Source organism: Humulus lupulus, chromosome 3, assembly GCF_963169125.1.
Source record: "Humulus lupulus chromosome 3, drHumLupu1.1, whole genome shotgun sequence".
Taxonomy (NCBI): domain Eukaryota; kingdom Viridiplantae; phylum Streptophyta; class Magnoliopsida; order Rosales; family Cannabaceae; genus Humulus; species Humulus lupulus.
The window spans coordinates 48,634,464-48,656,912 of record NC_084795.1 but is presented as its reverse complement, the minus strand read 5'-3'; the positions used below and the strand labels follow the sequence as shown (position 1 = coordinate 48,656,912).

The window sequence follows — 22,449 nt, the reverse complement described above, 5'->3', positions numbered from 1 at the left end:
TCACACTCAGAAATGAGTGACCTGCTCTGATACCAATTGAAATTCCGTTTTTAGTAATTACCAAATTAATTAAACCATGTGAATTAATTAAAGTGCAGAATGGTAATTAACTATTTAAACAGATTGCAGTTCTGTCAAGACAGAATCCGAACTTGTCACGACAGAAACTGAACACAATAAAAAGAGAGTGCAAAACAATAAAGAACACAACGAATTTTTACAAGGTTCAGAAACCCTTTCGGATAACCTACTCCCTAGGGCCACGCCCAGAGAATAAACCAATTAATAAAGAATCACAATTACAAAATATTGACTTAAACAAAACAAGACTCCCTCTTGAGATTTGTCGCAACTTTGTTGTACTTCTTTTCACTAATCTGATCTTGATTGAAATGCTCAACCACTTGAACTCCCTTCAATGGCCAGCGAGTGCTTGCATCCTCCTGACGCAAGGCTTGTAAAAATCTTCTCCCAAAGACTATAAAAGTTGTGTTCAAATTACAATGTGTATTCACTCATGAACGTGGTATAAACTCACCACAAAATCTAAACACTCATATTTCTACAAGATCACGTGAATACTATGATCTTGAATACAAATAAGGGACTCTCACAAATATTACAATACACTCGCAAATTATGCATCTAAGAGTTCACTTTTTCTCACTGCCTTTAGAGCCCTATTTATAGAGTCATTTTTGTGCTCATAAAGGTTGAGAAAGAATATCCTAATAAAGTCAAGAATAATTGAAGATATTCTTGATTGATGAAGAATTGCCTTTTTTAGAAGATGCTGATCCGACAGATATGAATTTGGTGGGGACAACTTAGACTTGTGTTGGATCGAAAACATGCTCAAAATAGAAAGAACAATTAATGACATTAAAGATTCAGTTTCCTGAATTTCAATTATTGAGCTGCACGAAAATATAATGTCAAATATTCCAATAATGATTTTGAATAAGTACGGAATATTTGCAAGATATTACTTACATTTATAATCAAATAAAATTAAATAAGAAATGTAAATATTCCACAAATCAAAAGAAAGGGAAAGTTTAATTTCGAAAAACACAATAAAAGAAAACAAAAAATTGATCTTTTAATAAAATGATATTTATATAAAATATGTCAATTTTAAAATTTACAACATACTTCATTAAGACACATAAGTTCTCAACCTTCCGTTATTACCGCAGCAGACAAAAATCTCAAAACCTACTTCACTATGGATAAATATGTAAAATATTCAAACTCTTCTAAATTTTGTAAAATATTACCAACAAAAAAAATAAATTATAGAAAATAAAATAACATTTGATTCTTTCTTATTGATTTCAAATGTAAATTAACCAAAGGCTTGTTCTCTAATGAAAAGAAAGCTATGGTCAATTCTAGACAGAATAGTTATGACAAATAATAAAAGTCTAGATAGAATATATCGTTTTATTTAAGGGAATATACTCATTTGGTACCCTATGTTCTTGCAAAGTATCATTTTGGTACCCTCTGTTTTCAATAATGCTCATATGGTACCCTGTATTTTAAAATCGTACATATTTGGTACCCTAAACTCAGATTTGATAGATAAAATTTTGTCAATTTAATCAAACTGCTGTCAATTATGTACGTTACAAATTTAAATTTAATTACATAATTACATATAACTGATGACAGTTTGATCATATTGATAAAATTTTATCTATCAAATCTGAGTTTAGGGTACCAAATATGTACGATTTTAAAATACAGGGTACCATATAAGCATTATTGAAAACAGAGGGTACCAAAGTGATACTTTGCAAAAACACAGGGTACCAAATAAGTATATTCCCTTTATTTAATAATGAAAGGAAGACAATGCATTTAGCGATGTATATGCATATCATCATATCCTTATGATGACTATTTCATTTAATAAATATTATAAACAAAACAAAACGTAAGAAAATATATTTACAAAAAAAAAAAAAAGGAAATTTACTCATTTATTACCTTGTATTTTTGTAAAATATCATTTTAGTTTCTTCTTTTTCAATAATGCTTATATGGTACCCTGTATTTAAAAATCACATATATTTGATAAATAAAATTTTATTAATATTACTAATCTACCATTCGTTATATGTGATTAAGTAATTAAATTTAAATTTAGAACTCATATAATTGAGAGAAGTTTGATTAAATTGATAAAATTTTATCAATTAAAGTTGAGTTTAGGGTACCAAATATGTACGATTTCAAAATACAGGGTATCAAATATGTACGATTTCAAAATATAGAGTACAAAATGAGCATTAATGTAAATATAGGTACTAAAACGGTACTTTACAAAAATAGAGGGTAACAAATAGTTACATACCCAAAAAAATAACAGAAAGAAACAGTATATATAATATATATATATAGTTTTCATAATATTAAAATAGAGAAAAATAAAAACAATCCAAACAATAGCCATACGACACTTGAGTTTTTACCAAAGTTGAGTTTTCATGGCTATGAAGGTTACAAAATATAATAGAAACTGATAAAACCCCAAATAAGGAAAACCCAGGTGAGAGAGAGAACCCAAGTGTGAGAGAGGGAGAGAACCCACGAGAGATAGAGAACCCAGGTGAGAGAGAGAGAGAACCCATGAGACAAAGAGAGGGTTGATTCAGCTAAACTTAAAAAGAAGATGAAGAAGAGACTCACTCAGGAGACTGAATCGTTTGCTTGTTTAAGGTATTTAAAAAAAATGTTCTTTAAAAAAAACAAAAACAAAAGAGCTACCGCGAGGGTCACGACCCTTGACAATAATTAGTACTAGATCGGAACGGGGTAGCGCCCTGTCCTGCCCCGCTTAATCCGGATCAGAGTCACCCCGTTGGATCGGAGCTCCGACCCACCCCTCTCCACTAGGTCATTTTGACATTCCTATTTAATAACATGACTTCAAACTTGCATGGGATAAATAAATTTGATCATATTTGAATTGATCTGCCTACACGTTTATTAAAGAAATAATTTTTGGGTTGACCCACTTAACTCGAAAATGATATCATAATAACTCATTGAAAAGTTACTCGTATATATTAATTAATAAGTTGACACAAATCAAACACAACTTTTTTTAATTAGGGAAAATACAAGTTTGACTTCAGTATTTTTATACGCAATCAGCCCATGTGTTTGTTAAATGATAATTCATAACCTATGTGTTTACAAAATGGATCAAAGTAGTACCTTATACTCAATTTTTGTCAAAATTTTCAAATATAATATTTCATTATGAGCTCATCGACCACTTTTTTGTTTCTCTGAACTCATCGCATCGCTAATGACCCAAGAATTGATCTTATAATTGAAAATATTTTGACCATAATCGGGTCTAGGGTACTGTTTTGATCAATTTTTTAAACACACATGGTCCAAATTGTCATTTAACAAAACACATGGGCCGTTCGCGTATTCAGGAAAAATACAGGGACCAACATTGTATTTTCTCTTTTAATTATAAGGTTACACGTCAATTTTTTTTAAAGGACGTCAATTCTATTACCAACATGTCAAATTTGATATTTTATTTATTTGTTGAGATTTTTTTTGTACAATGAAACTCTTTGATAAAATTATTAAACAAGTGTTATATTTAATTTAAATATTTATTGGTAATTTATAAATTTTGACACTACAACTACACAAACACAGTCTTGTAAATGGATTGCATTCGCGTGTACAACTACGCACTGAATTTCACTCTTTTTTATTGGATATTCGATAACTTGTATCCAATTGTCCTAGAGCACAAAACTCACATGAATATTGATATGCTAATAATGAGGCTCACCTTTTAGCCAAATTTTCTCTTACGGTGGATACTATTTGTATTTGGTTGGACTAGGGGTGAACATTTGACCTGAAAAACCCGACAAACCTCACCCGACCAACCCAAATTTTTGCAAAACCCGTCAAATTTGGGTGAAATCTGATCCGAACCCGACATGGTTTGGGTCGGGTTCAGATTTTGAAATTAAGGGCACACGAGTTCAGGTGTAACCAGAATCCGAATATAATTGAAAAAAATAAATAATTTTCAAAAAAATTAATGCTTTTTAAAAAAATTTACCAAGACCCAATCTGTAAAAAATCATTATCAAACCAACAACAAAGTAAAAAAAAAAGCATGTGGAAAGTAAAAAAGAAAAATCAAAAGTGTCAAAAAATAGTATTTTGAAATTTTTTTACCAATGCCCATTTTCAGCCCAAAACCTATTTTTGGATCAATCCCACCCGAAACTTGAAATCACCCAAAAATTCGAAAATTTCAGACCAGATTCGGTACCACTTACCTCCATCCAAAATCTACAAAAACCAAATCCGATACACCCAAAATCCGAAAACCCGACCCGCGTACACCCGTAGGTTGGAGCATATTCCCCCTCCACTAGCATGTGTTGTATTTTGATCTACTATTTATTAATATACTTTTATCTCAAAAAAAAAAAAAAACCAAATAACACGGCAAGCCTCTCATTTGGGCCTACATTACATAAGGTCCATAACTAAGCCCAGGTTTGGTTCGTGTTGTCAATTATTATAAATATTATATTATTTATTTTTTTATTTGTGGCAAATAGCGATCAAAGCCCTTAACGCCAACAAAAAATCAGATCATATTCCGAATATTCGAATTTAGGGCTTCCTGAAACCATCCCGATCCCAAAAATTTCAGTAATTACTCAAATTTGGTTGAATTTCGCTCCAAATCTTCCCCAAATTCATCAAGGCTTACTCCGAGGTGATTTGAGTTTCTCAAATTGGTCTCATTCTTCATATCTCTGTTCTATTTGCTTTCGCATTTTCAAAATTTTCGACGATTTTGTCAAAATTTAAATGTTTATTGCACAAATTTTCTACTGTATAATTTCGCAATTTTAATTCACTTTCCAATTTCAGTTGTTAAGGTTCACATTAACGAGTATCTGGGACACAATGAAGTTTCTAGAATACACTCCATTAGAAAGGTAATCTTCGTGTAGTTTTTCTTCATCAAATAATTCTTTTAGGTTCTTAACGATGGATTTGTTTTCAGAATAAATGAATTCTTGAGTTGTTTAAATCTTGGAGAGCGTACTATCAAAGGCTGTCTCGAAGCTTATTCCTGTGAGTTCGTTTGAAATTTTGGATTAGTTTGAAACAGAATTATTTTATTTACATTTGTAATATTATTATTTTTTACTGTTTAGGCAAACACACGGGGACGGATAAGAAGTTGTCGCTTAGTCTAGAGAATGAGGTAAAATAAGTCATACATGGCTTCTTTATGGCTTATTCTTAACTCACTGCAGGCAAAAAATTGAAATTGTTCACAAACCCCTGAACGTTATGCTAATTGGTTTCATTTCTCGGTGTATTGTTGGTTTGGTTAAACAAGATTTGGGTATTTTTGATCTTGTATATGCGTGACTTTTGCATATTTTAACTTTGTGAATAAGGAAATGACTCCAATTCTTGGTTGAAATTGATTTGTTGAGTTTTATACCGGAGTTTACTTTATTATTGTTTTTATAAAAGAAAAGAAATTCATTTTATGCTGCATGGTTCCTTTCTTCATATCCAATCTGGAAGTCTCAAATCTTATAAGCTGTGATCTTATTATTGTTTTCTGATTGCAAATGGATGATTATTGATGATTTGTCAATGCTGTTTTTTGCTTTAGATCCTTGATTATCTTGGGAAATCTTCAGATACAGACTCTTCCTCGCCAGCTGAATTTCTTTTGAGCAGATCAAGGTGGCGAATGAATAATTGTTAATAGGATAAAATGCAAGCATGCATGTTGTCTTGTATTGTATTTAACTAGTTTTTCCGTATTTTCTCTCTTCAGCCGAAAGACATTGATCTACCTGGTTCTGACACTCTATCATATGTATCCGGATTATGACTTCAGGTATTCGAATCATATGTTGTATTACTGACACATTTTTTTGAAATGAACCTAAATAAGAGGATCACGGGTAATGCTACTGTCAGCTTATTGGGCGGCGTTGCAACCCGCTGTGTGATCCTCTTCTAATTGTACTGGGAGTGTTGTCAAGAGGTTTGACAAACAGTTTGGACACTGTTGCTCTTAGAGGAGCTGAGAGTTCAAGTCTCTCCATTTCCCGAAGTTAAAATGCTTTATTTATATCTTATGTTGTATCATTTACAAATTTATTTGAAGTGAACCTAAATAAGAGGATCATGGGTAATGCTACTGTCAGCTTATTGGGCGGCGTTGCAACCCGCTGTGTGATCCTCTTCTAATTGTATTGGGAGTGTTGTCAAGAGGTTTGACAGACAGTTTGGACACTGTTGCTCTTAGAGGAGCTGAGAGTTCAAATCTCTCCATTTCCCGAAGTTGAATTGCTTTGTTTATATCTTATGTTCTATCATTCACACATTTATATGAAATTAACCTAAATAAGAGGATCATGGGTAATGTTACTGTCAGCTTATTGAGTGGCGTTGCAACCCACTGTATGATCCTTTTCTAATCGTACTGGGAGTGTTGTCAAGAGGTTTGACAGACAGTTTGGACACTGTTGCTCTTGGAGGAGCTGAGAGTTCAAATATCTCCATTTCTCAAAGTTGAATTGTGTTAACTTTGTCGTAAAAGTTTCTTAAAGTAATGGTGCTATTCGATGAGAAGGGTATACATTCTGCTGCTACAATGACAATATCTTTTTGTTATTGTTTTGAAATGGCTCCTTTATGTTTCATCATTTTTTGCGGTTTTCCAGTGCTATGAATGCTCATCAGTTCTTCACAGAGGAAACCTGGGATGGGTTTAAGCAGACTTTTGATACCTATATGTTTGAAGCATCCAAGGTATTTTATTTATTTATTTTGTGTATTGTTGTATTTTCTGTGCTTCTGTCCAGATGCACTGTATGGATATGCAGACATGCTTAGCAGTTGGGACTTGGGATGGTCATATATGTTCTCAACTTTTTAAAATGAGAATAAAGTAGACATGATTTTTATGTGAGAAAAGTAGAACTTGGAAGATGATATAAGAAATCCATGATGTTAGGTTTTGATGTTCAATAAAAGAAATAGATTTTTTTATTACTAATTATTTTTTGTGTCACATATGCTCTAGCTATGCTTTCGAACTTTTGGGTATTAAAAATTGCAAAATAATTTCACCGCAGATGTAGAATTATGCCTTCTCTAAATTTTTTTTTTTGCTTAACATAAGAGATGAATTTCTCTGGCAGTCCGTTTTAGTACTTTTCTGTATCCTTTTTCTTCTACAGAACTGATTTAGTGATTTTGTTGAGGGATATATTTCTCTCCCTTTTTCCTTGCATTTGTTCCCCCCTTTGGCTTCATGTCCATTTGCACTTTCCTTTATTTATTACATGTGCTATACTGCGTTTATTTTTCGCCATCATACCATAGTCTCTTGAGCTGGAAATTGTTAATTTATCTTGGTTTCTGGGTAATCTATTTGCAGGAATGGACACAGACAAGTGAGGGTGTCTCCTTGTTGGAGACTTTGTACAAGGCTCTAGACGAGGTTAGTACAATATACAGAACAGAAGTACATTTTAATAGTCATACTGGGACAAAAGTTCATGCCAGTTTTGATACAGGTTGTGAAATTGGCGGAATGTGAAATTTATTGCTATAGTCCAGACTCTGATGGAGATCCTTTTCTTGAGAGAGGAGCTATGTAAGTTTCTATACTATGTGACACATTACATGTTGTTATATGACCGGACTGGTGACTTAGGTTCTTTTTTTTTTGCCTTATTCTTTCAGATGGTCATTCAATTTCTTCTTCTATAATAGAAAACTTAAGCGGGTTGTTAGTTTCCGTTTCTGCTGTTTAAGGTAGGCTTATACATTCATTTGAACTCCTTAGAATTTTGAGCCTTTACAATTATTACATTTGGGATATTATTTTGAGGCTTATCTCTGCTCTATGTTGTAGTAACATGGTGTCTGATGAATTCCTCGTTGATGGTCTACGCTATGAGGAAGATGGAGAAATTTTTGATGGAATGGACATGTAAGGCGGATATGCTGTTACTTGTTAGGGTGGTATATGTGAATTATGTCAATACTCTTGACGTCCATCTGTAGCTATATTAACTTTCTAGGTTCTGTACCCTCGTGACCCAAGTAGTAGTAGTAGGTTAGCCTTTTAGTTCTGGTGCGTATATTACTTGTTCATAGTCGTCCTGTAGATAGGAGTGTTGCTATGTACATTAAGTCATGTATGTCGGTATGCACGAGACCATGAGCCATGAGCCTTGAGCCAAAGATTATGTGTATTAATGTAATATCGTTTTATGAACTTGAGAAGAATATGAATCTTTCTTTCAAACTTAAGTTCTGTTAGAAATGGAGCTTTATCATCTGCTTGTGTAGTTCATCCCATTCAAAATGACATCTGATGATACATTCATGCCACAGAAAAGTGTATTCGTGTGTGTGTGTGTGTTTTTGTTGACCGAAGATCCCAAGAAGAAGAGTCCAAATAAGCCCATGGGTTATGGGCGACAAAATTGACTGTTCTAACTTCTAAGATATCTAGAAGCAACCCGATTTTGAATCTCCAGGAGGCTTTGTTTGGATGAGATTATTTTTTTTAACTTTATTTTTATTTTTAAAAATCAAAGCAAAGAAAGTGAAATCTCCCCATCGTTTTTATTTTCAAAATTAAATATGGGACAATTCATAATGATCTTGATTGAGTTGAATAGAAGGTGATTTTATTCCGTTATTGAAGTGAAAAATTGTTGTAATTTAATTTGTATAACTTCGTAGTGTCTATATAAATATTTAGACATCCTTGTCCTGGAATTGAGTTTCGACTATAAAAAATAAATAAAGTATATATCAGTATGGGTCCCAATTCTAGAAGGTATCAAATATGTGATTAATTAGTTAAGTAGTATCCAAAGCTTACAAAATTAATTTATAAAAGAATGGAATTCATTTATTGGTCTGTGACTTGATTAATGAAGGTAACATACTAAGCCTCACCCTCACCTCCATTTTAGTTGGAGTGTTTCCACTTCTGCTTCTTGGTATAGAGACCGGATATATAAATATATAATATGTATACACAGAATGATACTAAGCAATAATGAACACATACATTTAAAATGAAAATCTTCTTTTCATTGTCCACTAAACTAAGAAAGATATCCTTCTGGGCCTAACTGCATGATAATGTAACTAAAGTACATTTTTGATGGTACACTTGTTGGTCTATCATGAGAAAAGGTTAAGATAGAGGGAATACTATATTTGGTTTCAATCTTTGTATTCATGGTCATTTAACGTGTGTGCTTCTATATGGCTTTTCCCTTTTTCTTTTTTGATACCTTTAATCTTCTTTCATATAATCCATTTCTCATTCGTCATTATGGTAAATGTGGTTGCATATGGTGGTGTCGTGGGAAATTTATGGTGGGGCTATAGAATCCTTCTATCATGATATTTGTCTTTGGTGCCAACTCATGCCACTTAACATGGTTCTATCTTTTTAGGGTTTTTGGTGGTGCTCAAATGTATATCTTCTTTTTGCAATTAGTCATTTTCGGAAATATACCTAAGTCCCAAAATAATGTATTCCATAATCTATTTAAATATTAAGAAGGGAATATACTCATTTGGTACCCTGTGTTTTTGTAAAGTATTATTTTGGTACCCTCTGTTTTCAATAATGCTCATATGGTACCCTGTATTTTAAAATCGTACATATTTGGTACCCTAAACTCAGATTTGATATATAAAATTTTGTCAATATGATCAAACTGTCATCAATTATATGTAATTATGTAATTAAATTTAAATTTGTAACTTACATATTTGACGGCAGTTTGATTAAATTGACAAAATTTTATCTATCAAATCTGAGTTTAGGGTACCAAATATGTACGATTTTAAAATACAGGGTACCATATGAGCATTATTGAAAACAGAGGGTACCAAAATGATACTTTGCAAAAACATAGGATACCAAATGAGTATATTCTCTATTAAGAATAAACATCATATAATATTTAAGTTAAGTTTCTGTCACGGAGTAATGCTAAAAACATCACTATTGATAGCATATCTTTTGTTAGAAGAATACATCTTTTGTTGGAAAAAAGAAAAAGAAAGAAAACATATTATTTTTAATTAATTAAGACTAGGCTTTTTTTACTTCTCTTTTATTGAACGCAGTTCTTTTTTTCCTAATTCAAATATGAAGTGTAATTGAAATGGGAGATCAGCTACCATAAAATAAAAATCTATATATAAAAAGTATGTATGATATAAATAGCTTATTGTGTGAGACCTATCAATTATATATACGAGGTGAAGGTTATGTGGTTACTTTACTTATCAGATGCCAAGTAATGAACTTATTTTCAATTTCTTGCGATAATTTTTTTTTTTTTTTTTGTTATTTGGTTTAGTTCCTAGCTAAATAATTTTCTCGACTTTATATATATAACAAAATAATATAATGACAAAGAATGGATTATGAATGTTACATTGTTCCACTAAGTTTATGCTTTTGGCTTCCAAAAAAACTATAAAGATGAGCTTCATCTGTCAAAAGCTAAAGTGCATGATTCAATATAACCTTAGAAGTACTTTTTTTAATCTTTAAAAGCGGAAAAGTAGTTTTCAAAAGCCCAACTAATCAAGTTATTATTCTCATAATAATAGGAACACCTCTCCTCAATAAATATTTCTAAGAATGTGTTTGGAAAGCCACTTTGTAATTAGAATCGAGTGTAATTTGAAAAATTATTTGAATTGGCATGTTTGTCTGACCATGTACTTATATTGTGTAATTAAATGTAAATTACACTGTGTAATTACTTAAATACTATCAATTTTAAATAGTATTTATTACATAATTCTCTTACTAGGTAATTACTAACTATTTTGCAAAACATGACATTAGGAATTAATAAATAATTACCACTTGACATCCAAACACACATTGTATTTTAAATAATAGTGTAATTACTAGGATATGTAATTACTACCTTAGTAATTACACGGCCTAGTAATTGCATAGCTACTTCCAACACGCCTTAGGTGCTAAGTGTTAATTGATGTCGAATATGATACTTATCTCTATAAAAGTCATTTTACTTGTGTACAGTGTATATATATACAAATACAATTATATTGATTATTCTAGTATAACATTATTTATGGTATACTTAATAAGCAATATCCCCCTTTCAAAAAAAAAAAAAAAAACCCCTTTCAAAATCTATCTAACCCTCATCAATTGAACATTTGTGAGAGTAATTTATTTCATTATTAAAAATCCGCAAGTTTAGCTTGATCGATTGATATTGATAATCATAGTACGTAGATGTCAATATTAAAATTTAAAGTTCTGTTTCTCACTCCCATTAAAAAAAATACGTAGTTTCTTAGGATCTCTTGTTAATTATTTTGAGATGGCGGGACTTATTACCAAAAATTCATCATGATGACAAGTTTCTGACCATAAATTCCTTTGTGTTGATCTTTAACTGTATAAATTATATGTTAGTTTCTATCAACTACTTGTCACATTATAGGACTCTATAAGGTTGGCCATAATCAGCATATAATTACGTACTAAGTTAGCAAACTGTGCAAATGATTGACGCGTAGTAATATATATTTGTTTGCTTTATTTTTGTTAGTTACAAAAAAGGTTTGCATTTATTAATTGCAATTAGGTTGCGATTAGACATACATTTGTACTTTTACAACGTTAAAGTCAAGTTTATACGCCCTTTTTCGTAGGCGAAAGGTTAAGTGTATGGAGGTGCTATGTGATATATAATTATTCTCCACTTCATCTATTTAATTGGTCAAAATACCAAATTCATATATCAATGTATTAATTAGAATTACTTGAAAATTTGCTTTAATTTCATAATCAAAGAATAGAGAATCCTTAATGTAGTGAATAAATAATAGGTAACAAAAGCTAGATCTGTTTGTGGGGATATATAATTTGGTGGTAAATATATCTTATTATACAACTAAAATAAGAGAATTACTTTAATACAGTAATTTGATGTATTAAAGTAAATATATCATAAAAGAAGTTGCATTAATTACAAAATCTCACCATATATGGAAACGTCTTGATTTGATATATGAACAATTTTATGGGATACACGAACTCATATAAAGGGGTGGTAGTTAGTCAATTCATTCAAAATAATTATTAATAATATATTTGTGAAAAATAAATAATCCTTTTAGATGAGTTTAGTTGGTGGTGAGATATATATATGGAAAAGACAGAATAAATAGAGACAGAAAATTTAGCTCGGCATTTTATTTTGAATAAATTACTACATTTTTTATTTTATTTTTAAACATGTATAGAGATTTTTTAAAAAATGTTATTAAAAATCGCTTTCGCACGAGAACATCTATCACTAAATTAATCAGGTTGTTTATGTAGTTTGATTTATGACTAATATGCATTTTGTGTTTGTTTCTTATTACTTGATTAATCAAATTTGATTGGTTGTATTCTGTAATGCTTTATCTGTGATATTGTTCACTAAATATTAAGAAATTATATTATAAAAACAAATTTTATATATAATTGCTTCAGTAAATATATATATATATATATTATAATGCTTTTTGATGTGAAATATTATGTCCTGTCTATATCATGAATCATCACGACCTTAAATTAAATGAATAAACGAGACAATAATTTCGAGGATATAAAAATATTTATTACCAAATTGATCATTGGGACTAATATAGATACGTGTACGTGTATGTTCAGTTGGCAAGTTTGTATATTTTATTCACTACATATGTAATTAATTAATCCAACAATAAGATTATATATATCTAGATCATATCAACTCATATGGTATTTCTTTATTATATTAATTTGGAGTTAATCTTTCATTTGGTGAAATTTTTTAGCTCTTGGATATATATGTTATATATATACACTCTGAAGAAGTAGAGAGCTAGATATCTCATACATTCTTCGAAAAAGGAATATAACTTAGAAATATATATACATATACACATGGCTTCTTCTATATCATCTCTTAAAAGCTTTATCAACCGGCCATTAAACAGGCACAAGGTTCTCACTAAGCACCCATCAGTGGTCAGATCCCAGGTCTTCAAATCTGATGAAGGTATTTATGTAATTATATTTATTAGATCATATATATATATATGTACTCATCTTGAATTTCATATACACATGTACATGATTGTACATATATATATTGTTAAATAGATATTTTAGAGATCAAACATGCATAAAAACAAGTAAATAAGTTGGTTTTTTTTCTTCTTTCTTATATGTTATAATATTTTAAGTAGTTTTTCTTATAAAAAATTTCAGGAAAGTCGGCAAAGAATATTGTGGATGCTAATCTAAGTGTTTTAAGAGATAAAATAGAAGAGGTGAGGACGAAGGAAAGAATGGAAAAATATATGATGACGAAGAACATTGGTTGGAATAATAGTACTACTAATAACAGTAATAATAGTAGTATTATTGGATGGAATAAACAGAAGCGAAATGATCATAATCATAATCATAATCATGATGGGTTGGCTATAATGTTATGGGAGTACTCCTTAGAGCTTTTGGGTTTGGGAAGTGCCGCAATTGGCCTTGCTTTTCTCAGTGGCACTCTTTGCATCTACCTTGTTTCCTTCATAGTTCACTTGACCAAATTAAATTACTTCTAAAAAAGCTTCAATTTGATTTGGTATATATATATGGTCATATCTACTTGTAAAAAATGATCAAATTGTAAAAATCTATTAGAGCTAGCTAGCGTTGTATGGAAATGCATGTGTCGTAGCAGCGGAGGTCGTTGATGATCAAAAGATCACTACTACATGGATCATATATGGTTCCAACTAATTAACATCTTTAATTATAATTATTATTTATGGTTTCTTTCCGGTATTGATATTTATATAGGATTATTATAATACAGTCGGGTATAGATGCCAGCTAGCCGAAATCATTTTCATTATTTCGGACTAACTATATATAATCTATAATTATAGTAATATTATATATATAGACGATATTTTTGCCATAGAGTTGAAAACTTGTAGCAGGCAGTAACATACCTACTTTTAGACCTTTTGCCATTATATAATGGTATAAAATTACACAAGTACAAGTGCATTAATATTGTTTATATGAACAGTATATATTGATTGATAAGACTCATACTAGGCCACACAATAAAAACATGCATGCGACACACATGTAATAGTATATATATATATATATATTTATATGTTTGTCTGAGTATATATATATATATATATACTGGTGGGTATAGAGAGTTCTCTTAATTATGTTTGGTATTTCTCAAACATCGTACATGTTTATTCTATATATATTAATTACTAGTCGCTTCAACTTGATGCATCTTACCTTGATTTTCTATATATATGGCTCCCTATATATTAAGCTTCTTGGATGGGATGGTACACAACCAACCATGTTTAAATAGTCCATTATAATCAAACTCTCTTATCATTTTAATTCTGACCAAAAGTGATATAATATCAAATCAAAATAATAATAAACTCATGACACATTTTTATTCAAGTGCCGTAATTAACCGCAACATATGTCTAATTTTAGGACATGCTTGTTCATCCAATAGGCGCCAAACGTAATTATTTAGTTTGCATGTGAGTATAATAATAACCAAATTCATATACATGTTTATGTTTCTATAAATAACTGTTTGAATAGTGATCGTGCTCGAGAAAAAAAAATATATGGCGATTTAATAAGTTACATAGAGTTTAATTCGTTAGGTACATATATATAGCTTTTGCATCCTTTAGGGTGTACCATAGTATATGATAAGGCGATCTTGGCTTAGTTTGTAAGAATTTCCAAATTATACTGTTTCCAACATTAATTTCATAGTCTTTTATTTGGTCAGAAAATGCAAAAATACAATGAATTAAGAATTGTAGTGTCAGAATGCCACGTACGAGCATAATTCAACTTTATCAATTAATTAGTAGTTCTTAACTTTTTCTTTACCATTACAAGTAATTATGTTTTAGGCACAATCACAATTCATATAATACATATGGTTTATAATTGCGTGTTGTCTAAAGTAAGTAACCTTATCTTGTCCAAAAATAAACATTAGAATTTTTATGTATAATCAAATGTCCAGATTTGGGAATGTTCATGCTGTAAAATATTATTTAACTAATGAAGATAAGCTTTAATGATTATGAAGGACTAACCCAATCAAATTCCAAATTATGTCCACTAATCAATGAACATAGTCGTCCTTGGGGGTGACATTTGTCCCACAATAATTCTTGCTAAATAAAAGTAAGGGTAAGTTTATATAGGCAAAGAAAAAAGTTGTGTTTTCTAATAAACCTAACTAAAAGTGGTAGGCAGCCTAATTTTCGGTTAAGTGGGTCTCAAAAAGTACGTAACTGCTTTACTGGCCCAATAATAGATAATAGGTCATCTCAGTTTAATCTTGTTGGGCCCAAAACAGTTTTTAGGTCTTGTTGGAGACAACTCAATTGTTGTAGTAACTTAAAAATTCATTCTTCTTTGCAACTAACAGCAGAACCAAAAGAAATTTTCTTTATTTATCAGTAAATAAAAAATGTCAATAATTAGAAGGACCTTCCTCCAACTCCAACCATATATATTGTGTTAAAACATTGTTTTACTTCCTAAAAAATAGCAAATTAGAAGGATCAAATATTGAAATGGAGCTTGCTAATTGATTCACAATGTGTTAGCCAAATAAGCACAATACTCAAAAGTTTTGGCTCTTCCACAATATATTTTTTTTCTTTTTTGTGTGCAATTAATGCCATAATTTCACAGTTTGAATTAGGGACAATGGCCTTAAATTCCATCCATCATAATTCATAACACAAGGCATCATCAACATTGATTTTGAAGTGACAACTATTTGAGTTTCAGCCATGAACCATATTTTATAGAGATTCCATCAACAATAGAAGTACAGACCACACATTTTGTATAGCAAAAAGCATGTTCCAAAAAAAAAAAAACCCTCATAATCTCAAATAATTTATTTTTTTTGCAAAATTATACTTATATATATCTCAATCAAAATCATGCAAGTTTATACATGGCAGTATACATTTTTTTATTTTTGCCTCTATGAATTCAAAACTCAACAACTATTAGTAAGAAAAGCCCTTTTTTTCCTTCCTAAAGCTGACACATTATGTGAAAGTTAATTTCTTTTTCTTAATGATCAATTAAAGATTGTCAGTTAAAACAACAATGAATGTAGTTGGATAAGGAAATCACATAAATTTTTACCTTTAATAATTCAGAATACATGTGTGTAAATTTTCTAGGTAATAATTGCAAGCCCTTCCTTTTTCTTCTTAAACCAAAACAAAAGTAGTCTCTAGTTTGTTTGATTCTTCTTCAGTCAAACTGTCAACTATATTTATGGCGTTCATCATGGCTGGAAGAAAAGAGAATTGAGATTATTAATTGATTAGGTACCTTGTAACTTCTTCTTCTAAAAGAAAGATTTGTTCAATTTTCACAAGTAAGAAATAGTATATTATTTTGTTAACGAATTTCTGTTTAGTTTCAGGTTTTGAATTTGGTTTTTCTAAAAGCAATTGGATACATTAATAATTAATGAGATAGTAATGAAGGGGAGAAAATATGTTGGACCGTAAGAGAAAATATTCTTGTTTTTTTGTTAATTTCATTACATTATGTTTGGAAGGAAAGACTTTGGGTCGATAGAGAGTGATGGAAGAAGATGGTTAGAAGAAAATTAAACTGATTGATTGGTAATGGAGAAATGAGACTTCTTCCAAACTTTTAAAGTTCAATGTCTCAAATTGTTTAAAATGAATGATAAAAAAAAAAAAGAAACAAACTTAAATGTCTTAATTATTCGAGTAAGGATATGTGCACCAAAATATTGCACAACTCACATAACAGTTTAATTTAACCAATTAAATTTATTTCAGGCGGAACCCACTATCTTAAAAAACAGTGTCACGTCAATTGATGTAATGTTTTGGTATATAATTTTAGTACACATATCATTATTCTTTCAATTTCTATATTAAATAATGTAATTTTATACTATGTTTTAAATTTAAAATTTTCTTTGTGTGAGGAGATATGTAGTGTCATCAGAATATGTCTATAATTACATTCTTTAATATATTTGATCTAGTTTTAATCAAAAATTTTAAGCATTTAAGGTAACTTAGTTGTTATTTTTTTTTTTTTGTAAATTTTAATCAGAGTAAAGAGTCAAAATTAACTTGTAATTTTCCACTTTTTGTTTTGTTTTTTTAAATAATATAAATATACCAAACTATGCCTACAAATTACAAGTACCAATTACACATATAGCTCATTAATTAATTTGAATAGATTTATGCATTTATATTGTCATGTCATTTTTTTCCCCTACCGTCTTTTTAAATATATATTTTTTTAAAATTACCATCAATTTTTGGGCAATTAAGAAAAGAATATTTATTGAAAAAAATTAATGATAGAATTAAAAAAAAATTATCTTAAAAAAATAATTATAATTTAAATATAAAAAATCTTACTTTTTATAATCATAACTATTAGTAAAGTTACAACATTTAATATTTATGGTAACAAAATTCAATAAATATAAAATTTTGATATTTTAAATTAATAATTTAATTTTGTAAGAGTGATAAAAGCGTGCTATGAATTAGATTAATGTCAACTCACAACAAATATATTTATGAACAAATAATTCACTAAATATGCTCCATATAAATATATATCAATTCAACTCTTTAATTATGGAGCCTCTTATGAGTACTGTTAATACTACTAAATATTGATAATTATTCTTCTGATTTTGTTTCAATAATCACTATTTATGTCAATTTATGACCTTTTAAAATTATACACGGGGGAGACAATTCATCACGATTTTACCTCATAAAATTTAATAAAGTAAAAATTACTAATAGTCAAAATCACATCTTGTTATTTTTCTCTATTATTTAGTACGTTAAAGTGATCTTGCCGAAGTTGTATGTATAAATATAATATATATATACCTATTCTATATAAAAAGTGAGTAGATAACGGTTTGTTTTTTTAAGTTTAATGGAGTATTTTAAATATTTAACCTAATATATATTTAAAAATAATTAAAAATAAATATTTATTAATTATATTAATATAAATTTAAATTTAAATTCAAATTTAAATATTATTAACATCCTTATTATCATAATATATAATACAAAAGTAGATATTTAATAATTATATTAATATAAATTTAAATATTATAAAATATTATTATAATAATAATATATAATCCTACTTTTTTACTAATATATATTATAATAATAATCTATAATCATAATCTTAATTTTTATTAAAAAAATTATCATTTATATTTTAAAAAATTATCATATTATATATATATATATATTTTTAAAAATAATAAATAATATTTTGATTTAATTTTTCATTTTATATGTCTATGTCATTTTTTAATATATAATAGTATTTATTTATTTAAAATTTATGTAAAAATGATACAAATTTAAGAAAAATAATGAATAAACTCTATAAATTAAAGTAAGCAACGAGGTTGACTGTATCTTGTATATCTCTTCTATATATAAATGGTGTGGATAACGGAAATTCTTGTTTTAATGGTTATTTTTTCTATTACTTTTAATAGAATATTCTTATATTTAACTATAGATTGTAAACATGATTTAAACTTAAATAAAATTAAATAAATAAATAATTAAACAAATTAAAATATGATATTTTTGAAATATTTTACAATGATAATTATTTAAAAATAATAACACCATACATTTTATAACTTAAATAAAATTTAATTAAACTTAAACTTAATATTATATTAAACATATAATATATATTTTTTTGTTGTCACTGTCAAATTTAAAAACTAGAACAAACATCAACTTAACAAAAATAAATAAATTAATTAATTAATTAAAACATAATATTTTAAAGATATTTTATGATAATTTAAATAATTAAATCATATTTATTTAAAAATAATAAAATCAAACATATCATTTTTTTATCTTATAAATTTATGTGATAGTTTATTTTTTATCAAGTGATTGAAATTTTTTTTTTTATCAAATTCACTAAAGAACATTACGAGATACATTAGAAACTAAAAATAATTGATACATAAATACTATTCTAAACTAGGACTTTTTCTATTTTTCTTTTAATTCTATTATATTAATTTCTTTTTAAATATTATTGTATTTTATACCTATGTCATGAAGCCATATAAATATAAATCTATGTTAATGTCGGTAGAGATTATTGATATAAATATTTATATATACTTTATAACTATAATTTATTCTATATATATTTAAAAAAAAATAGTGTATCAATTTTATTAAAATTATAAATAATATTTCTAATTTTAAAATTAGTCATTGATTCTACCTAGTATAAATATATATACGGCAAATATGAATTTCCACTGTTGATGTTTCTTGACGACTCTAATGACACGAGATTTGTGTGTTGTAGAATGAATTTGCTGCCGCGTGTTTTACTTGAGAATATGATACAAATCGACCCACGTATCGACCTCGTTTCTTTCCCTATCAATTAACTTTATTTTCTATACTTTTCTTTGGGGGTAGGTTAGTTTTTTCTACCTTGGACCAATTAATAAGAAGCTATATGTCAACTTTGACCTTTATTTAAAAAAAAAAACAAGATTCTTAATTAACACCACAACATAATAACTACAAATCAATTAACCAATAATCAAATTTAAACTCATTCAATTGTATAAATTGTATTAATCATTTTGACCAACTATACTTTTCCATGAGAAATAATGCTCATTTCTCAAAATAAATCCCATTTATAGATACAATAATTTTGGCTTAATTACTTATAAAATCAAAACCAAAGTCACAAATAACAAAATCTGACCCTTTAATTTACATTCAGAATAATGGACTAATAAGTGATTTGATTCCGGGCACCAATATATATATATATATATATATTCAAAACTAAACAATATAAATTCTCTGTTTTCTAAAAAGGATAACCAAAAATATATATATAAAAAAGTCACATAATGAAATTAACTTTAATTCCTACCATCGATTAACAGAAATAATTTTATCTTAAACGAATTGGCTCCTCCTTTATGGTCTCCAACATAGGTTTCCTGGATCTGCATGCAGCTAATCTGTATTTGAATTCCGGCACGATTTGATCGAACCCTTCAATTCCTTCTAAACTCAATGTCGTCGTTTGCCGCTTCGCCTCTTCATCGCCACCACTCTGTTCCACACCACAATCACAATTACCTTCTTTTCCATTGACTTTTCCACCGGATATCCGCTTGGCGGCAGAGTTAACAGCCATGAAAAACACAGCCAAATCGGCGGCGGTGACGACGGAGTTCACTCGTCTCATCGGAAACATGATGTAGACATTACCGAATTCCAATTCCTCGTCTGCGGCGAGGGCGGAGAATCTCCTGCCGATGTGAAGAGACTTTGAATTGGCTAAGAAGAAGTTGGGACACTCCAGCATGAGCTCCGCTGCCTTGACGATCTGATCCCGGAGCTGCCGCACTTCGCCGCCCGGAAAAACCACCCTCACTGCCTTGGAGTTTTTCATCAAAGGCGTTGCCAAAGTGCACGAAACATAGTTCCCCATGATCTCTCTTCTTCTTCTGCTTCTTCTATAGGTAGCTATATAGTATAGGTTTTGAGAGAAACTAAGAAATAGATAAGAGAGAAGAACAAAACAAAAATGGTTTGTGTTTGGTGTTTTATTTTTGGATTTTGCTTTGAGGAAAATTCTGTATGAGAAAACAATTATATATATAGGGAGGGAGAGAGAGAGAGAGAGAGAGAGAGTCAATGAAGCCGAGGAATCAATATTTGAGATATATGGTTAAAATAATAATAAAAATCATGTGGGTGTAACGAGTTCAAAAAAAAAAAGAAAAAAAAAAAGGGAAGTTATATTTTGTGGGGTATGTTTTGGTTATTTTGGTATATATTTATTATTATTATATTTTGAGAGGATATTTTATTTTCTTAATATGTGTGAGTTATTATTTTATAATAAATGGAATGCGCGTTAAGTGTGAAGCTAATAAGGATAAATAGGAAAAAGGAGACAAAGAAATTGCATGTGTTTGATGTCCAATTGTCACGCCAGTTTTAGCTGTAAATGCGTGTGGGACCAGCTTGATGACTCTTCCAGCTATAGCTAGTGGTGTCTCTGTTTGGAGGCTCGGAAAGTTTCTCTTCAATTTTCCCAGAAACAATTTTTATCCAATCCAAGTTTATCTGTTTCTGTTTATCAATTTGTATAGTTTGGTTCGTGTGACATGTGGGGTTGGATTTTTTTGTTGTCCCCTTTATTATATGATCTCGTAAAGTGATTATCATGAGCCTATATGTCTTTCTTATTTTTGTCATTTTCATATTTTTTGTAGTTTCTTCTGAAACGTAACAAACAAAATGAATTACATAAATTATTAGAGTAGTTAAGAGACTGATTAAGCCTTGAAGCTTTTCGTCATCGTTTATCAAACAAATAGTAGATGTACATATATACACATATTCTATTCTTAACGTGTTCATATATTTATATATATATATATATTTCACAAATATGTCATCTATGTAACGATATTATTTGTATACATATTTATATTATATACAAATTCTATTGTTTTTTCAATTCGTTAAAAAAACAATTAGTTATGGAAAACAATACTATATAGTTTGATTGGACTCGAATCTAGGACTCAAAACCACACACGGTACTACCTAATAAATGCAAAGGACAACAAATGTTATTTTTAAGATGAATGGAAATCATTATTTATGCACTCTAAATGTAATTTTCAAAACTTAATTTGGCGCTAATCCATATATATTAGCTAATCAACACGTGTATAGTTTATGAAATATTTCCATTTAAAAAAAAAACAACACGTGTATAGCTAGCTCATGGGTTTCACTCACATCCATTAAGGTGTATTTATTCGGTCATATACTAATACAAGTCAAATAAACTTTACCCAAACTAGGTTTATTTATATTATAGTGAAAGTGGTGTACTTTTACCATATTATTAGTTGGTGTGCTATAACATTTGACTTGGACTGGAGTCTTTTTTATTTTCTGCAAAAAGTACCAGAATCCAGAGTGTTAATTACTAAGGTTCCCATTGTAGTGGATGCACATCGGTTGGAATCCAACCATTTCATATCTCTACAACTGAACCTAAATTCTCACGTGTGCATCAATTTCTTCCTATATGATCATATAGCCAATTGGCCAATCTCATATGCATATGATATAATAAATTGACTATATAAATTTGAA

At 29.1% G+C, this 22,449-nt stretch overlaps 3 protein-coding genes across 3 annotated transcripts; 2 read left to right on the top strand and 1 right to left on the bottom strand.

Annotated features, from left to right (window-relative positions):
- The first annotated feature begins 4,613 nt into the window (after positions 1-4,613).
- On the top strand, positions 4,614-8,393 carry LOC133822652 (uncharacterized). Its single transcript, XM_062255056.1, has 11 exons — positions 4,614-4,783; positions 4,942-5,009; positions 5,078-5,148; positions 5,232-5,281; positions 5,705-5,778; positions 5,873-5,935; positions 6,768-6,855; positions 7,487-7,549; positions 7,626-7,705; positions 7,795-7,866; positions 7,967-8,393. The coding sequence occupies exons 2-11, from the start codon at positions 4,978-4,980 to the stop codon at positions 8,046-8,048; spliced, it is 675 nt and encodes a 224-aa protein (XP_062111040.1). The 5' UTR covers positions 4,614-4,783; positions 4,942-4,977; the 3' UTR covers positions 8,049-8,393.
- Positions 8,394-12,987: 4,594 nt separating this feature from the next.
- On the top strand, positions 12,988-13,899 carry LOC133821106 (uncharacterized). Its single transcript, XM_062253599.1, has 2 exons — positions 12,988-13,175; positions 13,388-13,899. The coding sequence occupies exons 1-2, from the start codon at positions 13,061-13,063 to the stop codon at positions 13,738-13,740; spliced, it is 468 nt and encodes a 155-aa protein (XP_062109583.1). The 5' UTR covers positions 12,988-13,060; the 3' UTR covers positions 13,741-13,899.
- Positions 13,900-20,215: 6,316 nt separating this feature from the next.
- On the bottom strand, positions 20,216-20,761 carry LOC133824094 (uncharacterized). Its single transcript, XM_062256961.1, has one exon. It carries the CDS (start codon positions 20,759-20,761, stop codon positions 20,216-20,218), a length of 546 nt encoding a protein of 181 aa, XP_062112945.1.
- Positions 20,762-22,449: the final 1,688 nt, after the last annotated feature.

Coding starts and splice junctions, on each gene's coding strand:
- LOC133822652 (XM_062255056.1), top strand. CDS start 4,978: ATGAAGTTTCTAGAATACACTCCATTAGAAAG. Junction 5,282..5,704: donor CGCTTAGTCTAGAGAATGAG/GTAAAATAAGTC, acceptor TTTTTGCTTTAG/ATCCTTGATTATCTTGGGAA. Junction 7,550..7,625: donor TGTACAAGGCTCTAGACGAG/GTTAGTACAATA, acceptor GTTTTGATACAG/GTTGTGAAATTGGCGGAATG.
- LOC133821106 (XM_062253599.1), top strand. CDS start 13,061: ATGGCTTCTTCTATATCATCTCTTAAAAGCTTTATCAACCGGCCATTA. Junction 13,176..13,387: donor GGTCTTCAAATCTGATGAAG/GTATTTATGTAA, acceptor AAAAAATTTCAG/GAAAGTCGGCAAAGAATATT.
- LOC133824094 (XM_062256961.1), bottom strand. CDS start 20,761: ATGGGGAACTATGTTTCGTGCACTTTGGCAACGCCTTTGATGAAAAAC.